This window comes from Ursus maritimus, unplaced genomic scaffold, assembly GCF_017311325.1.
Source record: "Ursus maritimus isolate PB19 unplaced genomic scaffold, ASM1731132v1 scaffold_10, whole genome shotgun sequence".
NCBI lineage: Eukaryota > Metazoa > Chordata > Mammalia > Carnivora > Ursidae > Ursus > Ursus maritimus.
Window position 1 is genome coordinate 68,018,239 of NW_024423344.1, and position 23,910 is coordinate 68,042,148.

At 46.4% G+C, this 23,910-nt stretch overlaps 1 protein-coding gene and 1 long non-coding RNA gene across 3 annotated transcripts in view; one reads left to right on the forward strand and one right to left on the reverse strand.

The window, feature by feature from the left end:
* The window catches only part of UBAC2 (UBA domain containing 2), a 172,604-nt gene extending 152,410 nt beyond the window's left edge, over nucleotides 1-20,194 (forward strand). The window contains exons 8-9 of one of the 2 annotated variants that reach the window (XM_008685003.2): nucleotides 6,028-6,150; nucleotides 18,995-20,194. In XM_008685003.2, coding sequence (XP_008683225.1) covers nucleotides 6,028-6,150; nucleotides 18,995-19,102 — 231 coding nt within the window. In that variant the 3' untranslated portion in view covers nucleotides 19,103-20,194. The remainder of the gene's footprint in view (nucleotides 1-6,027; nucleotides 6,151-18,994) is intronic. The other variant, XM_008685004.2, reaches the window with a different exon arrangement.
* Nucleotides 1-23,910, reverse strand: part of LOC103657576 — a 32,869-nt gene that overhangs the window by 6,219 nt on the left and 2,740 nt on the right. The window contains exons 3-4 of the long non-coding RNA XR_005833186.1: nucleotides 18,458-18,760; nucleotides 14,137-14,223 (exon numbers count right to left, since the gene is read on the reverse strand). This is a non-coding gene — a long non-coding RNA (uncharacterized LOC103657576). The remainder of the gene's footprint in view (nucleotides 1-14,136; nucleotides 14,224-18,457; nucleotides 18,761-23,910) is intronic.

Here is a 23,910-nt window from a genome sequence, read left to right on the forward strand (position 1 = left end):
TCCTGTTCCTGCTGACTTGTAATGTCTGCTTTATCATAGGCCAAGTGCCAGTGTTTACTTCTAATTCCCAGACACTCTCTCCTGTCTCTAATAGTAGGTCCATTAGGACTGGTGCTGGTAGTGAAAAATCCTCCCTTATTATACTTCTTCAAAATATTCGTGTTTAGTTTTGACCCTTAATTCAACTTGACGTTGTCTAGTATCACCACAACACACCCACACACTTTTGAATTTTGAGTCTATAGCAGTTAGGAATAGGTTTAGCTCCATATGACAGAAAACACAAAATAACAAAGTTTTTAAAGGCAGAAGTTTGTTTCTCATGTGGAAGAAGTGCTGACATTGACAGGCCTGGCCTGGTGAGGCAGGGGCATGACGTTGCGGGGCCAGGCTCCTTTCCTCTGGCTGCTACTCTGTCCTCGGCACAGGGCTTCCACCTCCCTGCCCCCAGTGGCTGCTTGAACTCCAGGAAGCAGTAGCAACCGTTCAGGAAGAGCGCATCCCCGCCTCTCAGGTCTTCCAGAAATCCTGTTCGCTCCTCTCTTTACATAGTACTGTTGACAGAACCGAGTTCATGTGGCTGGAGCTGAGAAATGTAGGAACCACGTTTCACACACACACAGAAAACCCTATTTTTAAAGAAAAGGGAATATGGATATGAGCCAGCCAGTGGTCTTTGCTGCCGATGAAATCGACAGCGCCTGAGCAGACCACAGTGTTGAGTCTTTGCAGGCAGGACTGTGTGGAGTCTCTTCACTTAGGTCTTCCAGTATCCTTCAGTCGAGTTTATTGATGTGAAATGTTGGGGTCTGCCTGGGAGCAAAGGGTCAAGAAAGAAATGAGATGTCTTTGGTGCAAAAAAGATGGTTTTCTTAAAGCACAGGGACAGGACCTATGGGCAGAAAGAGCTGCACTGGGGTTGTGAGGAGGGACCGGTTATATACTTTCAAATTGGGAGGGGCTTAGGGATAGCAGAAATGTCTAAGGAATTGGGAAGCAAGGTTTCCAGGACCTGGAGGGTCATTTACTATTGTCTAGTAAAACCTTAGTCACGAGACCTGCCAGGTGGATATCAGTGGGCCATATGTTTGGAGGATGATTGCTAACATATATCTTGGTGGGGCGGTGGCAGCAGGGGGGGGGAGGAAGATAAAGGAAATTTTCAAAGGAATTTTTATATACTAAGGAAGACTTACAGGATACTGGAGGTGGGGCTGATGTCAAGTTAAGGTTGCCTTTTGCTTCTAGCAAAGTATTGACATTGAGGCAGTTGAGTTCCTGGAGGAAGGTCACTCTGCCTGCCCCAAGCTTTGTCAGTGGACCATAAGTTGTAAGGAAGTTTACCTAAAATATCTTTTACCTTTGCTCTCCACATTTTCTCCATAGAGTACTTGCACATCTTTTGTTAGATTTAATTCCTAAGTACTTAAGTAGTTTTTATTTCTGTTTGTAAATAGTTATTTTTTATACTTGCATTTTCGAAATGATCACGATAGAGGACTGTTACTGATACCTTTGTGTCTTGTACTCTCTTATTCTCATTTTCTAAGTAGACAGTTATCGTGTGTAAATTATGGCAGTTTTGTTTTTCTTTTCATCATTCTGCATTTTCTTTCATAGTTAGTTTGGGCCTCATCATCCTATGACTTGTATTGAATGCAAGAGGTGGTAATAGGCATTCAGTCTGTTAATGTGTGAATTACATTACTGTATTTTCTGAGATTTCTGGGATAAATCCTAATATAGTACATTATTTCAGACAAGATGATTATTTTTTAATCATTGTTGGCTTGAGTTTACTAGTATTTTATTTAGAATTATTATATCTGTCCACAAATGGAAAACAAATTGTCTTACAATTTTTCTTTTTTGTAATGGCCTTGCCTGGTTTTGGAAATTGAAAACAATGTTATATAGCCTCAAAAAATTAGGTGGGGAGCTTTCCCTCTTTTTCTCTTCTCAAGAACAATGTCTATAAGATAGTGTGTCCTTAAAAGTTACGTAGACTTCACCTATAGATTTTTGGTGGGAAGATTTTTTTTTAGTATTATTTCAATTACATTAATGGCTAAAATTAGTCCACTTTTCTCTTTTTGTAGCTTTATATGGAAGTATACATAGAAATAAACATTACTTATATAAATGTACTTTCTTGTGCTTTATTTAACATTATATTTGAGAGATTCACTTATATTGCTACATATAATTGTAGTTTGTTCATTTTAACTGCTGTACAATTTTATATTATGTGATTACACCATAATTTATCCATTTCACTTAGTGCACATTTGGGTAGTTTTCAGTCTCTTCCTGTTACAAATGATGCCACGGAGAACGTTCAAATCCATGCCTTTTGGTGGACGTGCATTTGCATCTCTGTTGTCTAGGAGCAGAGTTGCTGAGGTAGCATGTGTGTTCAGCTTTAGTAGATGCTCCTGAACGGTTTTCAAAAATGATTACCAATTTTTGTTTCTTCTTGAGTCAGTTTTAGTAAGTTATATTTTTCCTAGAAAGTAATCTATTTCATCAAAGCTATTGGTATGAATAAAGTATTATGTTTTTTTAATGTCTGCCATGATATCTCTTGTATTATTCCTAATACTATTTATGGTCCTTTCTTTGTCTTCTCATCAAGGTTGCCAGTTTTTCCATTTTACTTGACTTTTCAAACAACCAACATTCAGGGTGCCTGGGTGGCTCAGTCGGTTAAGGGCCTGGCTCTTGATTTCGGCTCAGGTTACAATCTCAGGGTCGTGGGATCAAGCCCCACATTGGGCTCTGTGCTCAGCTCCTCCCCATCGCTCGTGCTCTCTCTCTCTTGCACTCTCTCTTCCTCTCTCTAACATAAATAAAATCTTTAAAAAAAAAAAAAAAACAGCCAACGTTGGATTATGTCTTTATTTTCCACTTTATTAACATCTGCTCCCAGCTTTCTCAACTAGCATCTGCTCTCATTCTTTCTAATTTCTTTAGATTATTATTACTTTATCTAACTTCTTGAATATACTTAACTCTTTGTCAGTCTTCATTTTCTTTAAGCTCAATATTTTAAAATTCTATCAACTGTTTAATTCTATCCCACCAGCTTTGATAAGTAATAATCTCAATTTTATTCACTTTTTTAAAAAGATTTTATTTATTTGAGAGAGAGAGAGCGAACATGCACACACGAGTGGAGGGCAGGGCAGAGGGAGAAGGGGAGAGAGAGAATCTCAAGCAGACTCCATGCTGAGCGTGGAGCCTGATGTGGGGCTCAGTCTCAAGACCCTGAAACCATGACCTGAGCCAAAAGCAAGAGTCAGATGCTTAACCAGCTGCACCACCGAGGAGCCCCTCAATTTTATCCACTTTTAGTTATATTCTAATATCCATTATGATTTTTTCCATTTTTTATTTCCAGTGTTAATTTTTGTTTGTTTTGTATTAACTGTAATTTTGATAATTGATTTCACATTTATTTGCATTGTGGTCAGAAAATACAGTCTGTTTTGGTGTTTGTGGACATTTCATACAGGACTTAGTACACAGTCACTTTTCATAAATATGTATAATAAAAAATGTATATTCTCTATATACTGAGTACAAGCTATATACACCCACTTATACAAACTTGCTATTTAGGTTCTGTATTATTTTTTGTCTGCCTGATCTATCAGTAGATGCTATTAAGTATATGTCTGGATGTTTCCTCTCCTCTGTTAGTTCTTTTAAATAATTCTGATGTGGGGCACCTGGGTGGCTCAGTCAGTTGGGCGTCTGACTCTTGATTTTGGCTCAGGTCTATGGTCTCGGGTTGTGGTATTGAGCCCCATGTTGGGCTCTGCACTCAGCATGAAGTCTGCTTGTCCTTCTCCCTCTGCTCCTCCCGGCCACTCGCTCTCTCTTTCTCTCTCTCTCTCTCTCTCAAATCAATAAATAAAATATTTTAAAAATAATAATACTGATGCATCAGAGTGATTTTATCTCCAGTAATGCCTGTTTTGCCCTTGAGGTCTAATTTATTTGACATGAATATAGTGATATGACATAGCTTTCTTCTGTTAGTACTTCTCTGATATTTCTTTTTCCATCCAGTTGCCTGTGTTTCTATAGATGTTTCAGGCTTGTTGTTGGAGGTGGGTAGGAGACATTTCAAAGTGGAGTTGTCCATGTATATTTATTATGATCACTAGCACATTTGAATTTCTACCAGTATCTAAAACAATTTTGTATAATGTCTCTCTTTTTAATTTCCCTAATTTTTTCAAATCTTTTTTTAAATAATACCTTACTTTTTTTGAAGTCTTCCTTCTGTATCTTAGTCATTTCAAAACTTCTGAAATTATAGTCGTTTTCAGGTTGTTATAAATATAAGTTTGGGGGCCGCCTCGGTGAGTCAGTCAATTAAACATCTGCCTTCGGCTGAGGTCATGATCCCAGGGCCCTGGGATTGAGCCCCATGTCAGGCTCTCTGCTCAGCAGGGAGCCTGCTTCTCCCTCTGCCCTTCCCCTGCTCGTAGGCTTGCACATGCTCTCTCTCTTTCTCTTTCTCTCAAATAAAATCTTAAAAATTTAAGTTCTTGGGGATCTAATCCTCCTATTTATTATGCATACTGACTCTTATGATGGGTTTTTTCCTCATAAGTTTTGAATATTGTATTCTAAGTGTTTCCCAATTGGAGTTTTATCTGTAAATTCCATGTAATCCCAGGGTAGGGGGTGGTCCTCAGGAGTCATTTTACATCTTCTGCTTGGCTTCTCGGGTATATCCAACTCTATCCCAGAACCAGTTCTTATGTAATTTTTGATAGGTTCTTAAAACACATATTTGTGTAACTTCAACCTCAGATTTCTCATTTCTCAATTCTCAGGCAGGCCAAGATTCCTGCCCTCTCCCTCAGCTCACCTTTTGGATTTGTTTTTTTCTCATCTTCTCTTTCACTGAGGGTGTTGCCATTTGAGGGTTGTGGTTTTATGTAGGTAATGAGCTCAGAGTCACTACCTCTTTCATACCCGAGGCCTCATCGCCTGAACCCAAATAGGTGATAAAACCAAATGGTTCTAGGTTAGAAGGATGTGCTTACCTTTGACCCCCACCCTTGTTACTGTTCAGGTTTTCCAGCGCTTGTTTCTGGCACCTTGGGACCTCCATTTCTCCCTTTTATGTTCAGCTGTGCATGTGAAATATTTTTTTGTTTAGCATTTTTAGATGTTTATAGTAGGAAAATTTTCATGTTGTCTTAATCTGTAATTTTCCTAAATCTAGAAATAGGTTTAAATTGATAAACTAAAATATTGGCAGATAGCTAAAAACATGAATTTTTTAGAAACATCATGCTGTGCACATGCACATTTTTCTTCACATGGTGGCTTTTTTCTTCACTGATGACATAGAAGAAGCAAGAAATGACTTTTCCATCAATCTGAGTCATCCATAGAGCCACTCAAGAGGCCAGTTCTGATCCTTACTTCCATACCTCTTGTCCCTGTGTGTGGGTTTGCCTTCGTATGCTCTCCCTGTCCCTCAAGCCTGCAGACTCCCTCCAGTAAGCATGCTCAGAATTTACTTCAATAAAAGAAGAAGGAAGAAAGGGCGAAGGAGAGGCATGGGAGGAGGAGCATTGTAAAGAGCGGCCGTAGAGGCTCCTGGTTGCCAGCAGTGAATTAGCCCTCTCTCTGTGTCGTCTTCCCTGTCCCATCCGGCAGAGCCCTGAGCTCCTCAGGGGCCAGAGGAGGTGGGACGGGGTCAGTGGGGCTGAAGTTAGGAATGTCTGTGTGCCTCCTCCGTTGCTGTCCAGAGCCAAGTTGCACAAATAACTCTGGCAGAACCATTAACCTTCTTTCTCTCTGGGCTCCTCCCACAGGCTGTTGAGTTCATCCCGTTGGTTGAGGGGGTGTGATACTCTGGAGTTTGGAATGCTTGCATTCAGCAGATCAATATACCATTTCCCAATCTATGGATGTGACTTCATTGCAAGAGAAAGCCCTTCCAAGCATAAAGATGGTTCTCCTTCTGTGTTTGATCACTGTGTATTGGTCTGTTTTTAGGGAGGAATGATCAACTGGAATCGTCTTTTCCCTCCTTTACGTCAGCGACGAAATATAAACTATCAGGATGGTCGGCGGTCTGAACAGCAAGCATCTCCCCCTCTCGAGGTTTCTGAGGAGCAGGTAATCAGTAGCACTGGTACTTCTCCTCAACCTGGGTTTCAGCCTGGAAGCAGTTTTGCTGAACAACACTTGAAAGAAATCAAGCATATAAATACAGAGCTTTTGATGATGGTTAACCTGCTGCTGGTAACAGTGATAGACAATTGGGCCTTTATTGGCTGCTGGGGGTCTCACAAGTTTGAGGAAGGCATGATTTGAAAAAAAAAAAAAATTGTGGTCACTTATTTTGAAATCTATAATACTTTATATATACAGGGAGCTACTGACATTTGTTCTGTATAAGGGCTGGGAGAGAACAAGACAAGGACGGGGAGGGAGTGGAGCCTCTCTGGGTATAGCTTTTGTATGGTTTTGACTTAGGAATCAGGTTAATGTTTTACATATTCAAAAAGCAAATCAACAATAGGTACAACCATAAACTAAAACTGCTCCAACTGTATTTTAAATGAATAACATAATCATAGGAGAGAGGGAAAAATTAATTTTAGTAACTTTTGAACATAATATACCCACAGTCTAAAGAAAAAAAAGAATTGCAGAGAAATCTTAAGCTTTTTCTAGGTTTCTGTTCACAGTAGTATGAGCACAGCAATTCTGAAATTAAGTTGTATGTATTGTAGATTTGAGCAAATGAGAAAATAGGTTGATCTTACTGTGGAAGAAGGAAAATACAAATTCAGAACAGGGGAGAGCAAGGAAGAACCCTGTGGGGTTGGATTGGAATTAGAGGTATCAGCTTAAACTCATGATTTAATAAGTGTGTGTGTGTGTGTGTGTACATACATGTGTCTTAGCTCTGTCAGCCTGAAGCAGTCAGAAGCAATGGCATCCCAGTAGCACTAACCACACCTATTGCCCAGATCTAGTTTCTAGTTTCTGTTGGTCCACTGACAGAAATGAGCCTCTTTTTTTTTTTTTTTTTTTTTAAGATTTTATTTATTTTTGTTGCNAGAGAGGGAACACAAGCAGGGGGAGTGGGAGAGGAAGAAGCAGGCTCCCAGCGGAGGAGCCCAATGTGGGGCTCCATCCCGGAACGCCGGGATCACTCCCTGAGCCGAAGGCAGACGCTTAACGACTGCGCTACCCAGGCGCCCCAGAAATGAGCCTCTTTAGAGAAATGAAATGTTTGGTCACAGGCCCAGGGTTGTGAAGGAACAAGACGACCCTGGGCCACCGTACAAGGACTTAAGGAAGTGCTCCATAACTAAGAGAGCAGGCCCCAAGGACACCAGAGCCAGCTTGAGGGGGTCCCACTGACCAAATTGGGGAACATAATATTTGGGTATCAAAATAAATAAGGACGGGGCACCTAGCTGGTACAGTCAATTAAGCAACTTTTGATATCGGTTCAGGTCATGATCCTAGGGTTGTGAGATCGAGCCCCGTGTCAGGCTTTGCGCTCAGCACAGAGTCTGCCCCTCCCACACACACACATGCGCACACGCTCTCTCTCTCTCTCTCTCTAAAAAAAAATAAATGCTTTAAATAAATAAGGACAGTACTTAATATAATCCACTGGACAGGGGGTAATCCATGAGTTCATACTGATATTAGGAGATGTATGTATACATACATACATATATGTGTATATATATATGTGTATATATCTACAAAGGAAAAGGAATGTAAAGTAATAAATAAGGAATGATGGATGGTATTAGAAAATCATAATTTTGCAACTATCAGAGCAAAAATCAATTTAGATATAAATCATCAATACATGAAGAAGAACGGGCTGTTTCTGTAATCTCAAAGTATCTCCCCACAAGTTGCTTATTAATTATCAAGGGAAAACAGTTAACTGTACAATGGGGAAATTGGACATCAGCTTAACCAAGCTATCAGAATCAGAATAGCAGTAATGGACCAAAGAGGCATGTGGGGGCAAAAATCCATAACTTTGATCATAAAGAAAAATCAGATAAACCCAATTGGAGGGACATAATATAAAATACATGACCCATTTTCTTCAACAATATGGAGGTCACAAGCTGTTCCAGATTAGAGACTAAGGAGGCACATTAATGACTTGTCGGGCGTGACCCTGGACTCTGCTCTGTACCAGAAAACGTTGGTGAACCGACATGTTAGAGTCAGTTGGTGCAGCTGGACTATGGATTAGATCATAGTTTTATATTAATGTTAAGTGTCAAGGACTTGGTATCTCTATGGACTGTGGTTAGGAAAGAATATTCTTGTTAAAAAGTACACATACTGAAGTACTAAGGGGTAAAGGGACATGGTGTATGCGACTTCATCTCACCTGTTTCAGAAAAGAATAAGAGAGAGAGTGTGTGTAGACAGAAAGCAGCAGGGGCAAAGTAATGGTGATCTGGATGAAGAGAAACTGAGTTCTTGGTATTGTTCTTGAAACTTATTCTATAAGTTTGAAATTATTTGAAACCAGAAAGTTAAAAACATCTGTGTAAAGTTCCGAGCATTGCAGTAACAACACTTTGAAATGTCCTTCTGCATATGTTGCTTTCTTCTCATCAAACAAATCAAGGGCGGCATTTCATAGCTGGTCACACCAGCCAGGCTGTCACCTTCCCTGTCCCCAGAGTACATAAAGGTCCCTCAGACCCAGGGCACCCAGTCTGGCGGGGCTCCCACTGCCACCCTGCATTAGGCCACCATAAACACCTTGGAAAGAAGCTAGTTGAATGTGCCTGATGAATTGATCCAGCTTTTCCTCTTACAACTTCTCACTCAGACTGATCGTTTTAGTAGCTCCTCAGGACTGAGAGGTGGAGGAAGGAGTCAGTTCTCTTCCACTCCATTAAAGAATTTCTAGAAAAATGGTATCCCCAAAGATATGAAAATAAAGCCCAATAACTCAGCCTTTTGTAAGATATCTATGGTAACAGATTAAAAAATTAAGCTAATGCTCTCCAATTCAGGTAAAAAGAAGTAGAGTTCTGTTCTATTACTGTTTACTTGCTAGAACCACAAGTCACATTCCTCACAGAGCAGCCGTTAAGGATATGAGGTATTTAAAGGTGAGACGGTTCTTAGTGTTGGCACTTTGAAACACAAGTGTCAAAACACGGCAATAAGAAGAATGTGTGTAATTGAAGTCTTCAGGGTGTTTTAATGAATCATTTTCCTTGATCTTCCCAGAATGGTAACAGGTTAACACGTTGTCAGTGTCCGTTTCAACAGCATTTACTTCCTTGCTCTGGTACGAAGAGATGTAAATACATCAGAGGCTATTTTTAACATACGCTTCCTTATTCACTGATTTTCTAAACCTTGTTTCTTGTGTTTCTTGATGACCCTGAACATGGCCATTACAGACTGTGGTTTCATTAAAACATAGAGCCTTCCCTGGGCGTTGTTTGTCGTGGGCTCTCGGCAGCTCTTGTGATCAGTTAGCCAAACTGCAGAAGAGAAAAAAAGTGTTCTTGCCCTCAGGATGTTTACAGTTACATTTAGAAATGTATAGTTAACATATATAATCTCTTGGTTAGTTTGTTGAGGCTAGACACTATCTAAAATAATAATTGTTAGGGGCGCCTGGGTGGCGCAGTCGTTAAAGGTCTGCCTTTGGCTCAGGGCGTGATCCCAGCGTTCTAGGATAAATTAAATAAATAAATAAATAAATAAAATAATATTTGTTAGTAAGTAGTCAAATAACTTGAATGAACAAGACCTCTTTATGCTTAATTCTTCAGTTAAATGTGCTGTTATCTTCTTTATTTAAGTATCAGAGTCATGCTATTCATTGCATTACAAAACAATAATTTTTTGAACCAAGAACAATAAAAATGATTGAGGTTTTTCTGATGTAAAAAAATACTTGAGGAATTTTAGTGAGTCCTTTAAGATAGGAAAGCAAGGAATATTTTAAGAAAGACTGTGCATCTCTTATTAAATCTAGTAATAGACATATAGCCATGGAAGAATTTTGCCACTTTTTCTGCTTTTTGCTATTGTTGTTTCTGGATTTTTATTTCTTCCCAACCTACTTTTACTGTTTTTCACTGAGTCGACTCACAACACCTTTGCCAGTTCATTGGCCTTTGAAGATGCCGTCCTAGCCCCTTTTAAGAATCTGTCGAAACCAAGCACCACCCTATCAGAACTCTTTTTAATAAAATGTGCTCAAATGTCTACTATTTAAAAAATAAGTATATATATTATTCCGTGTCTTTTTTTCTTTTTAACCAGTGATTCTCATATTACACCTATACTCGAAGTGACAATGAAATTTTGTCCTGTTAGCGTCCTATTTTTTTTTTTAATCAAAGTAGGAAAAAACTCACCAAGTTTGTCTTTCTCGAACCCTCCCAATCTTAGAAAACGACTCTTCAGTTTTTTCTTAATGGGATACACAAGTAAAATCAGGCCAGGAAATTAAACGGAACTAAACCAAGCTAGGGCTCAACAGAGGGAAGGTAAACTGTTACGGATTTCAGTGTTCCCCCTTCCAGTCACACCACTTTTCCTCCTCATCAGCCAAGAATTACCACCTGTCTGCTCTGCACCAGGCCGGCCACTGGGCTAGGTTCCCGAAATACAGAGATAAATAAGGCATCATTTCCTGCCCTCAAGTGGTGCAGAGCCCGGGGTGGGGAGACAGGCCTGGAGACAGCTCTAGTCAACTCTGCACAAGTGTCCCAGGGCCATGGAACGAAGAAAGGACTGCCAGCGCCGAGTGTGGGGGCAGCGGCGTGTATCAGCGTGTGGCGAGAGGCGCCCTGCGTTTGGGGAAGCACAGGTGCGTGAGGCTGGAGCGGAGGATGACCTGAGGGGCCAGGCAGGCTCCCCAGCAGTGGTGTGAACTTCCACTTCTGTGTTACAGGCATTAAGGAACCGCGGCAGGATCCTAAACGGGGAGTTACGTCATGGGTTTCCCGGAGGGTGGACTACACATGGAGGAAGGAGCATACTGTAACCGTAATGACGTATGTGACTTCTTCCATGCCTGCCCAGGAGATGTGCTTTCAGGTGCTTATGAGGAGACACACAACCACGTAGTACGTTTATAATACATGAGACCTGTCATGCGATTCCATTCCTGTCCTCTGAAATAGTCATCGGCCCAAGGAGAGAGTGAATGGCTTTCAGCACAGGAGACGCTTCAGTCTTAGCTGATAAATAGCCAAGTGCATTTAGCCTGAGATAAATCTTTTTTTTTTTTTAAGATTTTATTTTTATTTATTTGACAGAGATAGAGACAGCCAGCGAGAGAGGGAACACAAGCAGGGGGAGTGGGAGAGGAAGAAGCAGGCTCATAGTGGAGGAGCCTGACGTGGGGCTCGATCCCGTAATGCCGGGATCACGCCCTGAGCCGAAGGCAGACGCTTTAACCGCTGTGCCACCCAGGCGCCCCTAGCCTGAGATAAATCTTAATCTTAGTGAGGTTCTCTTCTCTCTTCCCATCTCAGGAATCTTCACCACTGTCACGGTAAAAACCCGCCTCAACTCCAAATACTCAACCTGACACAAACAATCCCCTTGCTAACATGTTATTTATTCGGGGTACACTTTGTACTTCTGCTCCGTGTGTTTATAATCGCAGCGATTGGGGAATTGGTCCAGCAGTGACTCGAGTTTTGTCTGTTCTCCCCGGTGGATGGTGAGCTTCGTGAGGGCTGGTACCAGCTCTTCCTGTTTTGCACGTGACACGGAGCCTGACACTCACAGGGTGCCCAGCAGTGGTTAGAGCAGGGCTGGATGTGAAGGTGTGGTCAGAAAACACTTGTTTCCACTTACAGATGTGTTAGAGAGTGGTGGTACGTCAGACTTTTCCATCTGAACGCCCAGATTAGAAACACGTTTTCTAAGAGAATACCAAAGCTAAATGCGTTAGAATGAAATATTGTGTGGCAGTCGAATAATTAACCAACTTTTGGGGGTGCCTACTGCTGCTGGGTATTTTAAAAGATACAAGCAGCGGAGCTCATCAAGTCTGTCATGAGGGCCTCCTCAGTACCAAAGTCGGAACAAAGCAGAAATGCAAAACTAAGGGGCCTCTGAGGGGTCTGTAGACGGGCAAGAGCATACAGTCACTCAGCCAACAGCTGTGATCCAAGGGGTTCAGCACTTCTGAGGAGGAGGGGAGTGGGCAGGTGACAATGGAAGAGAGGTGCACTGATGCTGAACTGACCGTGCTCTTGAGGCAGAGTGGCCAAGAGGTCACGTGATCGTTACAGGGAAGGGGAGGGAAGGGCGAGCCATGTCTCCCGTGAGTTCTCTTGGGGTGCACCTCCCGGCAGAGTGTGCACATGGCCCTGGGCAGTTGCCCCCCACGAATGGGCAAGCCAGCATGGCATTGGGTTGGGCATCTTTCAGGTGGGCATCACTTCCTGCAAGTGTCAAAATTTGGGAAGTAAGAACCCCCAAAACCATTTGTTTTTGACACCCTTAGCTAAAGGGAAGTTAAAGAAAACCACAGTCCTACTTGAACAAAACAGCAGACGAGTATTTCACTGAGAGGAATCGCCATACGTTTCATTGGGATGAATGTCCTATTTCACTGGTGTCAAAAAGTAGTTGAATTGCAGATAGAAGGCCAAAGTAGAGTTTCATTTATTCCCTTGAGTAAGAATGGTCTTGAGCTAGTAGGCACACATGTCCCAATCGTGGAGGATTTTTTTAAAGGAAAGGAAAACCATTATGGATTTATCTCCATCTCTGTAGGTTTCTTTTCTTCTTCAGCAGGGTCTCTCTTTAGAAAGCATATTATGGGAAAAACCCATTTTTCCCAAATGGGCCTCATTTGCCTGGCGAGCACTCCTGCACTGCCTGCTCCTGGTCTAGTTCCCGCACTCCGCTGGCCCACTGGAGGCGGAGTTCAAGGTGCTGGGGGGCCTTCCATGCACTGAGGCTAGAATTCCAGTGCCAGCCTCTCCTTGCTGTCCCTTACGTTGAACCTTGCCTCTAGAAAGTCAGGCCTTCAGCTACAGAAAACAGGTATGGGGGTGTTCCATTCAGGTACCGTTCATTTCTGTGAATGAGCATTGTGGAAGGCAGGAAATCATAACACACTCTCTGGATGTTAACCCAACTACACCTATTTTTTTAAAGAAATTAGAGAAAAGGATTATTTAGGTGTTTAGACTAGAAACCCAGGTGAAGTCTATTCTGATGTTCTGTGGTGAGTTTTGGATAGAAGCCTCCCGGTGAGGCACAAGCAGAAGGAGCGTACTACTATGCTCCAAAATGGAGAAGGGATGTTGAATGGAATGCTTTCCAGAAAATTCTATGGGACATTTTTTAAGTTTCCCGAACAGACAAGACTACTGGGAACCTAGCCAGGCCCAGCCTGACCTTGACACCAGGTGCACACCTGCTTATGTCTGTGGCCACATTCCCTTCTGCTGTGGCCTCCGGGTTTTACCAGCTTTATCACTTCGGCCCCAGGCTGTTTATTGGCAGTCAGTTCCTTAAAGAACTCACATCGCTAAACTGAAATGCCCTCTCTAACCACCTCTGGGCACCTCTGTGGTTCTGTGTTAGGGGGGGACGCACAGCAGGCGTGGTCCCAGCCCCCGTGGAGCTCGCCGTTTGCTGGGGAAGATGGGCAACACTCGAGTCACCAAACCCAGTTCACCGCGGGCACTTTGCACGGACCCTCACAAGGAGCCGCTGAGAGTCTGTGAATATGCGTTGAATTAAGGACTCTGCTGTACGGGCACAACTTGATTTAAACTGATCAGGGTGTATTTTTGTATTTTTATCTAGTCAAGACCTAGAAATATCTACACTGACATTTTCTCTTCCCTTGGATGTTCTAATAGCTGAACTAGAAAGACAGGAAGCAGTCTGTAGAGGAAACAAATTGGGTTTTCAGTGTGATTTAGTGTGTTTTGTGGCTAATACATATGCTTTGGATGGGGAAGGAGGTAGACTGAGTATTTGTAAATACCATGATTTATACAATCATCAGAATTGAACATTTGCTAGGATTTATACAAATATAAAGTAAGGTTTTCTACGAGTCACAAATAATGTAGGCTTTTGTTAGAATTTTATGCTTACCTTTTAAGATTTTTCCCGTCTTTTTTACTTGACTTGGGCTCACCACATTAGTTTTCTTGGCCAGTTCTTCTGTGTGCCGTTTAATCACTAGAAATGTGTAACAAAAATCATTCTTGCGTTTGTGTTTAAGTGTGGCTGTGTTTAGCTATGGCGGGAGGTGTACGTGGGGGTGAACTTCGCCAGGAGCCAGGGTTCCCCCAGGGCCCCAGCATCAGGGGAATAGCACAGGCCTCTCCCTTGACGGCAGTGACCAGGGGTTCGGGGGCTGACTCTCCCGCCCAGAGACTCTCCTTCCAGCTGCCCCCTGCTAGCCGGGGCTCCCTGAAAACAAGCGTGCGTTTGATTGTTGTAAAAGACACATCAGTTCTTTGACCAACAAAAGATATAAAACGAGTAAAGTGAAAGCAGTTAAAGTGAATGCTGAAAACAAAACCCGAGGGTGGTTTTGTCAGATTGTGGGAACCTCTGAACTGAGGCCAAGAGGGTCAGAGGGGGAGGGCGCCACGCACTGGGGCCAGTCAGTCTTGGGTGGGATGAGAATTATCACAGGGGGCAGTGCACACTGAGAACCTGTCAGGCACCGTTTAGCAGGCTGGGCCCTTCACACACATGTCTCATCCCCACGCTGTGGCAACACGGCGAGCCCGGGATCCTCGTTCCCTGGCCCTCTGCTTCTTGTCGTTTCTGGCTGGTTATTTTCCACATTCCTAAGCCCAAGCATACAATTTCATTTTCCCTTGGGTGTTTCCTGTTTGGGACACTAGGAGAAACCTACAGATACACTTTCTTAGTGTAATTGTTCAGTTTTTTTAAAAAAGAACTGTTAACATGATTTCTACTTTGTAAGTTTCTTCATCTGGTTAAAGTACAAGGTCATTCAGTGGGGAAAATTCTCCAGTCACACTTGTCTTCTGACCCCTAAGAAACACAGAAAGCTCTGAAGCCAGCTTTAGCAAAAGGGGCACGATTGCCGGCCGTCAGAGGACGCACGGCCAGCCACTACCAGCTTCTGCCTACAGCCAGCATGCTCTTTGGCAAAGACCCGTGAGGAGCCCGGTCCAGCTGTCAAAACCAGCGACGGTGCACGTGCGGTCATTCATTTCCAAGAGTGAGCAAGCTCAGGGGAGGCCTCACAGCAGAGAAAGCTTTTCTCTTCACGCCAACTTCACTTACGGACCCTAAGCCTCAGCTGGGCCATCGCAGACCTGAGGGGTCCCCTCTGGGGCGGGCAAGCTCTGAGCCTGCCTGCAGTGCAGTCGGCGCTGCTGCTCTGCCGTGGTGGCCCGTGTGGCCAGCCGGTCATCAGCACCTTCTGGACTCCAAGCCACAGAGTCTGTGCATGGAAGACTCACAGACCCGCTGGAAGCTGTGGCCTAGCACCCTCAGCTGCTCCCTGCGTGGCTCTGGCTCACACGCTGTCAGCTCCAGATTGTGAATCACGATTTGTCAGACAAGTAGATTTATTGCTGGTGGCCAGGTACCAAGAAGCAGCCTCTTTAGCGCTGCTTGAAGTAACTACTAAAAGTGATGGAGTGCTGACCACGAATGTCGCGTTTGCCACTGCTTGAAGTCATGAAGAATGGCCACAGTGCTGGGTGGTGGTGCTGTGTTCGTGGCTAACAGAGAGAAGGCAGTGGAGCTGCCCACCTCCCCACCAGGCTTCATTAACTCCACTAAAGATGGTGGTTCTTAACCGTATGTCACTGGAGTAAACATCATTAAAGCTTATTTCAGTCCAGGGAACAACATAGGAAGGATTGCCTGGATTGGACGTGCGTCCAGCCCAAGTCCTGGTGCCCATCTCCCCGAGCGTGCTGCCCGGGGGTAGAGAAAGCAAGGCGAGTCATACTCAGTCTGAAGCCCCCCCCCCAGGAAGGAGGAAAGTGTGGATTCTGATAATCAAATGGCAAAAGTGATGTTTCATGTCTGCCAGAGCCTAAAATAGATGATCACACAGATAACTTGAGTGTTAAGAAGAGTGTTGTGGTCTGTAGGCACCATCCTGCTCCTACTAACACAGGATGTCATCAAGACATCTGACTGCATCTTGTCACTGGAAGGGATACATTGGTGACATGTGGAAGGATAGAAATAATACGAAATGGGTTTTAACTGGTTAAAAATCTCTTTAAAAAATGTTGGTTAGCCACTCAAGGAGAAAGGGAGGTCTCTAGTGAGTTCTGGGCCCTATCTTTGATTTTGCCTGCTTGACGTTGTCATCAGTTATAACTTGAGTCACCTTGTGGAAGTTTGCAGATCAGCTTTGGGGATGGTACAGTTCTGAGGGAGCTGAGTAACGTAGGAGACAACAGAATTTAAACTGAAATTAGTTTTGGTTGTCTGGGAAATGACCAGAGGGCATTTAACAGAGTGTGCGCTCCTAACCCCAGAAGAACAAATACAACCTTCCTGGGTGGGACTTGAGAAGCCCAGCTTGAGAGCATTTCAGGTGAAAATACGTGAGTGTTTTTAGCAGGCCCCGGCGTAACTGGCCACACCAGTATGATGTGGTGGCACACGGGGAGCACGGGCACACGCACAGACACACGTGCGTGCACACCACAGACGCACTCCCCCGCTGCGCTGAAGGTCGCCATCCCAGGCCGGCGGCCCCGGGCGAGCACTGACAGGAGCACTGCGCTAGAAAGCGTCGGGCCCTGAGCGTAGGAATGAGTAGAGCAGCCACGGCCCTTATTCCTGTAGTCTCAGAAGGCTTACAACACAGTGGCAGGGAGCAGTCCTCCCTACAACCACAGGGAGAAGTCACAACTATGGCGAGCACAGGACAGAGAACTTCTCTGGGGTTCCTTCCAGTCTGGGAGAATGGGAAAGGGTCAGGTGCCCCCAGCACCAACGGGTGAAGAGGAGCTAAACAGGCCAATGGAGGAAGCACCACCAACGAAGGCGGGGGAGGGCTCCGCAGGGCCTGGGCCAGACCGGGAGTGGGGGTGCTGGCCCAGAGAAATCAAGAGGGGGAGAAGGGCCCAGCCTTCAGACATTCGAAGTGCTTCACGCAGAAAAGGGAATAGGGTGGTTTTCTGTTATTTCAAAGGGCAAAATTAGGACCTTTGAAGTACCACGGATGCAACCAGTGAGAGGCAGACTCTTCTTTGATTGAGGAAGAACTTTCCATCTTGGCAGTAAGTGGGGAGTGTTTGTGATATTCTGGGGAAGGTGGTTCTTCCCTCGAGCAGGAAACGAAAGCAGAAGATTCCTGCCATTCTGTCCACACTGTCCATCAGCCCGGGGCGTGGAGCTGCCCATGGCCTACGGCACCTCAAGTCTCCTGTGAGGGCCATGCCTCTCCCTCACTCACCGGCGGCCCTTTTCCCAGGCCCCGACCGTTCCTTTAGAAAACAGCTGTCAAATGTCTCTGACCACAGCCCACAGTAAGAAACACGGCACGCAGCATACATGTGTGTGAATATGGAGAACTGAAATGAAGTTTTATGGAAGAAAGACCCTCACTACATGCATTTTTTAATGCTAATCTTAACCCACTGAGCGTTCATGACACACTAATGAGGGATCACAGCCTCAGTTTGAAAGACTCCAGCTAGAACCCAGCTTCTGAGAAGTGCCCCCTGCCTGTCTGCGTCCTCTCCGCAGGACTAGCCTCTCTCCCTAAGGCTCCTTGAGGGACGAGGGCTCTGGCAGCGTGGGCAGTGCGGAGAAGTGACTCTGGCCTCCTCCCCTGCCGCTGCCTGACTCTGCACCTCCTTCCTCCCTCTCCTCCTCACTGCGGGGGGTGGGGGGGCACGCCCTGCTCTCTCAGCCCTGCTCACACATACCCCGACTCCCCTAGCAGGGGAAGGAGGGCAGTGTCAGGCTCTTTCTTTCCACTTCGCACCGAGCGCATCATGTTCTGCAGGAGAGATTAGAAATGGTGACTAAGTCCTCAGTCCACAAAAGCCTCTTGAACCCACATGTGGTGAAAATCCCAACAGTTTGTGTCGTTTTTCATTATATATTATTGCAAATGTATGTTTCAGCATAAGTACAAGGAATAGATTCTTTGGGCTAGTTTGGGGTCATAAATATTTTTATAATACATTTTTAAGTGGGAAAAGAGGTTACAAATACACTTTAGTGGCACTGCCCACTTCATTGGAAATTGTACGTGAAAGTACAGGAAATCTGTATTCACAGATTCAGGATTTGTGGTCAAGAAAATGCAAGCCTCATCCTCCCTACGCTTGGTGACTTTAGCTACCTCCTTCCTGGCTTCTGCCCCAGGCCTCACCCCCTTTGTGCGTGCATTCTCTGCTACTGCCCAGAGAGCACCCCCCCACCCCCCACCCCCGCAACTGCTGCAACTCACGTGAAAGGTTAACGGGGTTTGGGCATCCAGAGGACCTTCTCTGGCTGGGCGATTCCAAGAGCCTGCACACGGTTTTCTCACAGCTGTCTGCCCGCGTCAGAAATAATCCTCAATTAAGCGATCGTTCACATGCGCAAGGAAACGTGACTTGGGAAGTTGCTCGCAGGAATGGGATTTGGTGCTGAGGTCGTGTGAGCGCAGGGCTGCTTGTGTGGACCGGCTTTCCGGGCGGCTCCCCGTGGGCTCGTCCCCCCTCTGCTCGTCCTGCAGATCGCTCGACCCTTGGGTGCTCGTTCCTTGTCTCTAAGATGAGGATTAAAAGAGATGATTGTACTTATTAGCTAGATGTTAAGCACTTCAAAATGTCTTGCCCGTTCAGAATTTTTTAAAAATCAGATTTCACGCTAACATGAAAATTACGTTTTTTTCTTCAAAAACCTTTCCTCCAAAACTCTCATGAGGACCATTTTGGGGGCCGGTGGGTTAGTAGCCAAGTCCCCAGCCTCATCAGGTTCCTGGTTTTGTTTCTGTTTTCAGGTTGCCCGGCTCATGGAGATGGGGTTTTCCCGGGGTGATGCTCTGGAAGCCCTGAGAGCTTCCAACAACGACCTGAACGTGGCAACCAACTTCCTGCTGCAGCACTGAGGGTCCTGGGCGGCTGCCGGAGCCGGGCCAGGCGGCTGCCCACCCACAGTGGGCGCGGCCCCGCCGCTGGGGCAGCCCGGGGCCCCAAAGCCCTCCCGGGCGGAAGTTCTCCCGTGCTCTCCTGGGCAGACGGTGGTCCCCGCCGCCCCTCCCTTAATTCCACGGCCATTACCGTTAAAAAAAAGTCTCGAAAATAAGTTTGCCATTAAATCAGCATGTATTTTCTATCTTTATTTTTTTATGGGGCATTTTCCTGAGTTTGAAGAATCATCACTCGTTCCTGATGTGTTTAAAATGCATTCAAACTGCAGATTTCTGTAGGCAACTGACTAGCACCCCCGATGGGAAGGTACTGCTATTGTAATATTACTCTGCTCACTGTACCGTGTCAGCCTACGTTATGTCTGATCATGAATGCCATGACGGGAAGGAGGAATGTTATTCAGGAAAAAGCTGGCAAAATACTCCTTACGGACTTTTCTCATCACTGTTTTTTTCCTCAAATTTGCTTTCAAACCCCAGTGGCCGCTCGGTGTTCACCTCTCCTAGGGGCGAGCAGTACCGATCTGCTGCACTCAGGCTTGGCCAGGCCTGAGTGAGGAGAGAGAAACAGAAGCAAATCCACCCCACACGGTTCCAGCCCATGTCAGTCCAGGGAATCTTCCTAACTCCCCTCCTCACTTCCATTACAGAAAATACTGATAATCAAGTACTGATGCAGGGTTCCGGAATACTCTGTGAAACTTAACTGGGGTTCCTTTTACTCAGAATATGTACCGTTAGCCTCTCAGGCTGGGGGTGAAAACAGGACAGAGAGCCCCGGGGGTTCCCTGGAGCGGTGTGGGGGCCCGGCCCACATGCTCGATGGTGGGCCCAGTGAGGGCCAGTGCTCTGGACTTTGGGGCCATCAGAGTGAGGCACGGGAAGGAGCGAGGCCGAGGTGGGCCGCGGAAAGGGATTTACAGCAGGGGGGCTGTTAAGATCAAAGGCAATTATGTGACTCTTGTGTTCTGCAAAAGGAGCAGAAATGTATCAAATTGATGCAAATTTGGACAAGTGTAATACTTATAATAAAGTTTTTAATGTGTTTTACTTTGTGGTATTTTTTTATTAGACTTACCTAAATAAAACTAATAAAACTTTGTTCTAGGCTGTATAATTTACCAACAAAAAATTTTTAATGATTTTTTTTTTTTTTTTAACCAATGCTCCTCTTTCTTCAGAAGATTCAGGTGCTTTTTTTTTGGAAGTGAGGAAAGTCCCTTTGTTCCTGTAAGACTGGCCCCATGAGGCCCCATCCTTAGGCCTGTTGGGGCCCTCGGGCTGCTCAGAATAGGGGTTGAGATGACTTTCTGGGAGCTCAGCTGGTCCCAAGGCACAGGCCCTGACTTGATCTGAGTCTCCCCACATCAGGGTCTTAGGACAGTGGTCGATGAGCAGAGCGTCCCCAGCTGCGTTCACAGGCCAGTGGCTCGTACAAGACCGGCTGAGTGCACTGAGCCGCATTCCAAGTATGAACCTCTGAGCCAGTCTGGACCCACCCTCTGACCCTCCAGCCCCGTGTCCGGAGATCCACCATCTCCTGTGTTCCTTCTCTCAAACAGCACTGAGCAAAGTCAAACCAAACCAGAGGCAGAGGCTTCTCGGTGCTCGTCTCCCAGAGGATGGGGAGCAGACAGCCCCACTTCAAGGATCCCAGCATGCGGCCTCAGTCAGAAGGAACTAAGCAGCCTGCAGTTCCGGTTTGCTTTCTGGGTCAGGGTTCTCTCCCAGATGGGATCCTGTCCCATTCCCGACTTCCAGCCTCCAGCTGCCCATCCTTTGCACGCAACTGCCAGGCCTTTTGCCACCTTTGTCAGCTGCCACCCTCCAGACCATCCCAATCCAGACCACTGTGCAACCCCACACGCACCTCTAACTCTTCAGCCTTGGGCACATTCTCTGGACCTCATGAGCTCCCGTCCCTGGCCCGCTGCTCTTCCTGCAGCCAGCGACTGCAGGAGCTTGGATATCCGAAAACAACCCCCTGTGGTCAAGACCCCCAGAAATCCTGCAGGCTGATGGGACCCCTGAAGAGAAACCTTCTGTGTTCAATGCGTAGTGACGCATGCCAGAGGGGGGCATCAGCGAGCCATTAGGTTTGGTTTCCTAAAGTCTAGAAAAGATCTTGCAGACTTTGGACTTGGTGTGAACAGTAAGAGACCGGGCCTAATTTTCAAGCCAGCAGATTCCAGACTGTGAAAAGAGAAGAGGAAGAAGGAAAAAGTAGTCTATGGTCAACCCCTCCCCCCACCCCCGTTTCCCCTTTTCCCATATTAAGGAAAGTCTGCCTCTGAAGTCCTGATTCATAAACCTAGACTGAGCTTCGGATTAGAAAGGAAAGGGAAAAAAAATCAGGGAGCATAAAACTGAGCATAAAACTGTGACGCACATGTTCCGGTACCGTCTAGAATTTTTCCTGAGTCCCCAAGTTCAGGTTCGTGCAGCAGTAGCTCTTAAGTGGAAAGAAAGGGGTCTACACCATGCACTTGAGTTTTATTTTACTCAGGTAAGCTGAAGTGGTGTTTCATTTGTGAGAATCAAGGCTAATCCCCTAACCCCTGTAGGACATTTGTAAAGGGACAGGCCAAGAATGTCAATTGGCTTTCTGGCTCAGGCTACGGTTTTAGCTCTGAAAATGCCGTCTTACACGGAATCATGTGAATTTGCTAACCTGCTGGCTATGGTTGTATCTGACGGAGAAGCCCCAATGGCCAAGTGGTGGTACCTCGACAGGACAGAGGTGGGATTTCAGGCAGAGGTTGGGGGAGGGGTGCACCTGGTTTGGGTCTAGGGGAGGTGGGATATGGGGGTGCTGGGGGGAGTGATCACCAGAGGGGGAAATGGATCTGAAAAGAGGCAGGAATTAGACACCTAGATTGGGAGTCCTGCTGTGGGGATCACAGAGGAACGTAGGTGACAGAATATGGAGACAGGAAAGAAGAGGCTTAATTTCCAGCATTTCTAGTGGAGGAGGGGAATGAAGAGGAGGTGAGAATATCTAGGAGGGGGTCAGGATGCTGATGCTACAGGACAAGGGCAGGGGGAGAGGTAGTGTCAGCTCAGCAATGGCAGGTTTGGGAGGACAAGAGCCGGAACATAGGAAGGAGAGCAGGGGTCGGCTGTGTGCCCTGGTCCAGGAAATGTGGGGAAGGAAGGGGACAGGGGGACTGTTCCTGGGTCAGTCTGTAGGTCAAGGCAACCAAGCTGGTGATGAGAGACCCTGAGCTCTAGGCCCAGAAAGGGTGTGATCAGGACAGTGAGGAGGGGTTGGCCTTGGGAACCAGGAAGGACGTTCTCTCCTCCAGAACCAGAGAAAGGAGACAAGGAAGGAAGCTAGGCGAGTCGTAAACTTGGAGCGAAGTTGAAGTTCAAGTGGTAGTTTCTGGCTTCTTAATAAAGAAGGAAGTGAGGATGAGGGGTCCAAGGTGGGTCTGGGAGCTCGAGGAGAGAGGATAAAGGCTTGTGAAACACAAAGACTCTGTATCGGCCCCTCGCATTTATTCCCTGCAATATTTTGGTCTGCCGAGCCCCGGACGGATGCGTGGGAACTCCAGAGCCCTGAGATATTTAGACGGAAATTCAGGCGGTCCCAGAAATGAACTCCAGTGCACCGCCCCTCCTAGTGCCTTCAGGCTGACCCACACCTGTGCCCTTTGTGTTCTGAGCAGCCCTGGGGGCTGACGTGGAGGCTACCCCCAGGCTGCCAGTCCCCGGACACCCACCCTTGTCCTCCCACAAGTACAAGAATGTCTGCGGGACCCTGGGATTGCTCCAGGGCCGGGCAGGGGGGTGTCCCCCAGTGGCCAGACCCAGATATCTCAGGGCCTCCGCTTGGCTTCTGCAAAAAGAGAAGCAACGAACAGTTTGCAGGGTGACCCAGTAACCTCCAGTAGTTCACCGTGAAGAGAACCCCCCCCCACCGTCTGCGCCCAGGCGTGTACTAACCCCACTTGGTCTGACTTCACCCAGATGTGTTAGCACCCCCCTGACAAGGCTTCCACAAGCAAAGCTGATCCTTGCCCAGAGTGTGGCATCTTAACTTCAGGCAGTTCCCGGGCTCCTAGGATGGTCGTACTGGAAGGAAGCATTCATCTGTTCCGAGCTCACATTTTACAGGTGAGGAGGTAGGGTCAGAAAGCTCCCGGAGCAGGGACAGGGGCAGCACGGGCTTGAGGCTAAAAGCAGCCTTCCTGTCCTGCGGGCCAAGCCTGTGCTCCAGCCCTCAGCCCCTTCCCAGGGCAGCCCCTGGCATTGGGCCACCCGCCCCCCCAAAAGTCAGCATCTCTCCCTTGGCTGCTTTAGTCCCAGGCTCTGGCGTCCTACTGGGGAATTCAGCCTCCTGGCAACCTGCTGGGGCCGCTGGAGGAGAGAAGGAAAGGTCCTTCTACTCAACCTCCAGACTGTCCCCTCGGATCCGTCCTGATTGCCTGAGTCCTACCCTGCTCCCCTCAGCAGTGACCAGGCCGCAGGCCCCCCTGAGCTCCTCTCCTGGTCCTGCTGCCCTGCTGTCTGCACAGAAAGGGCAAACGTCTGCAGATGAGGAAGAGCCCTCTCATTGCCTGAGGCCAGGATTCCTCCATGGTGCCGGAGTTGTCCTTCCAAACTGTAGCACATGCTGAAAGTGCGTCCACCCAGCTCTCCCCCACCTACCTCTCCCCCACCCAGCTCTCCCCCACCCAAGTTCCCCCAGGCATTCTTGTACTTGTGGGAGGACAAGAGTGGGTGTCCAGGGACTGGCAGCCTGGGGGTGGCCCTCTCCCCCACCC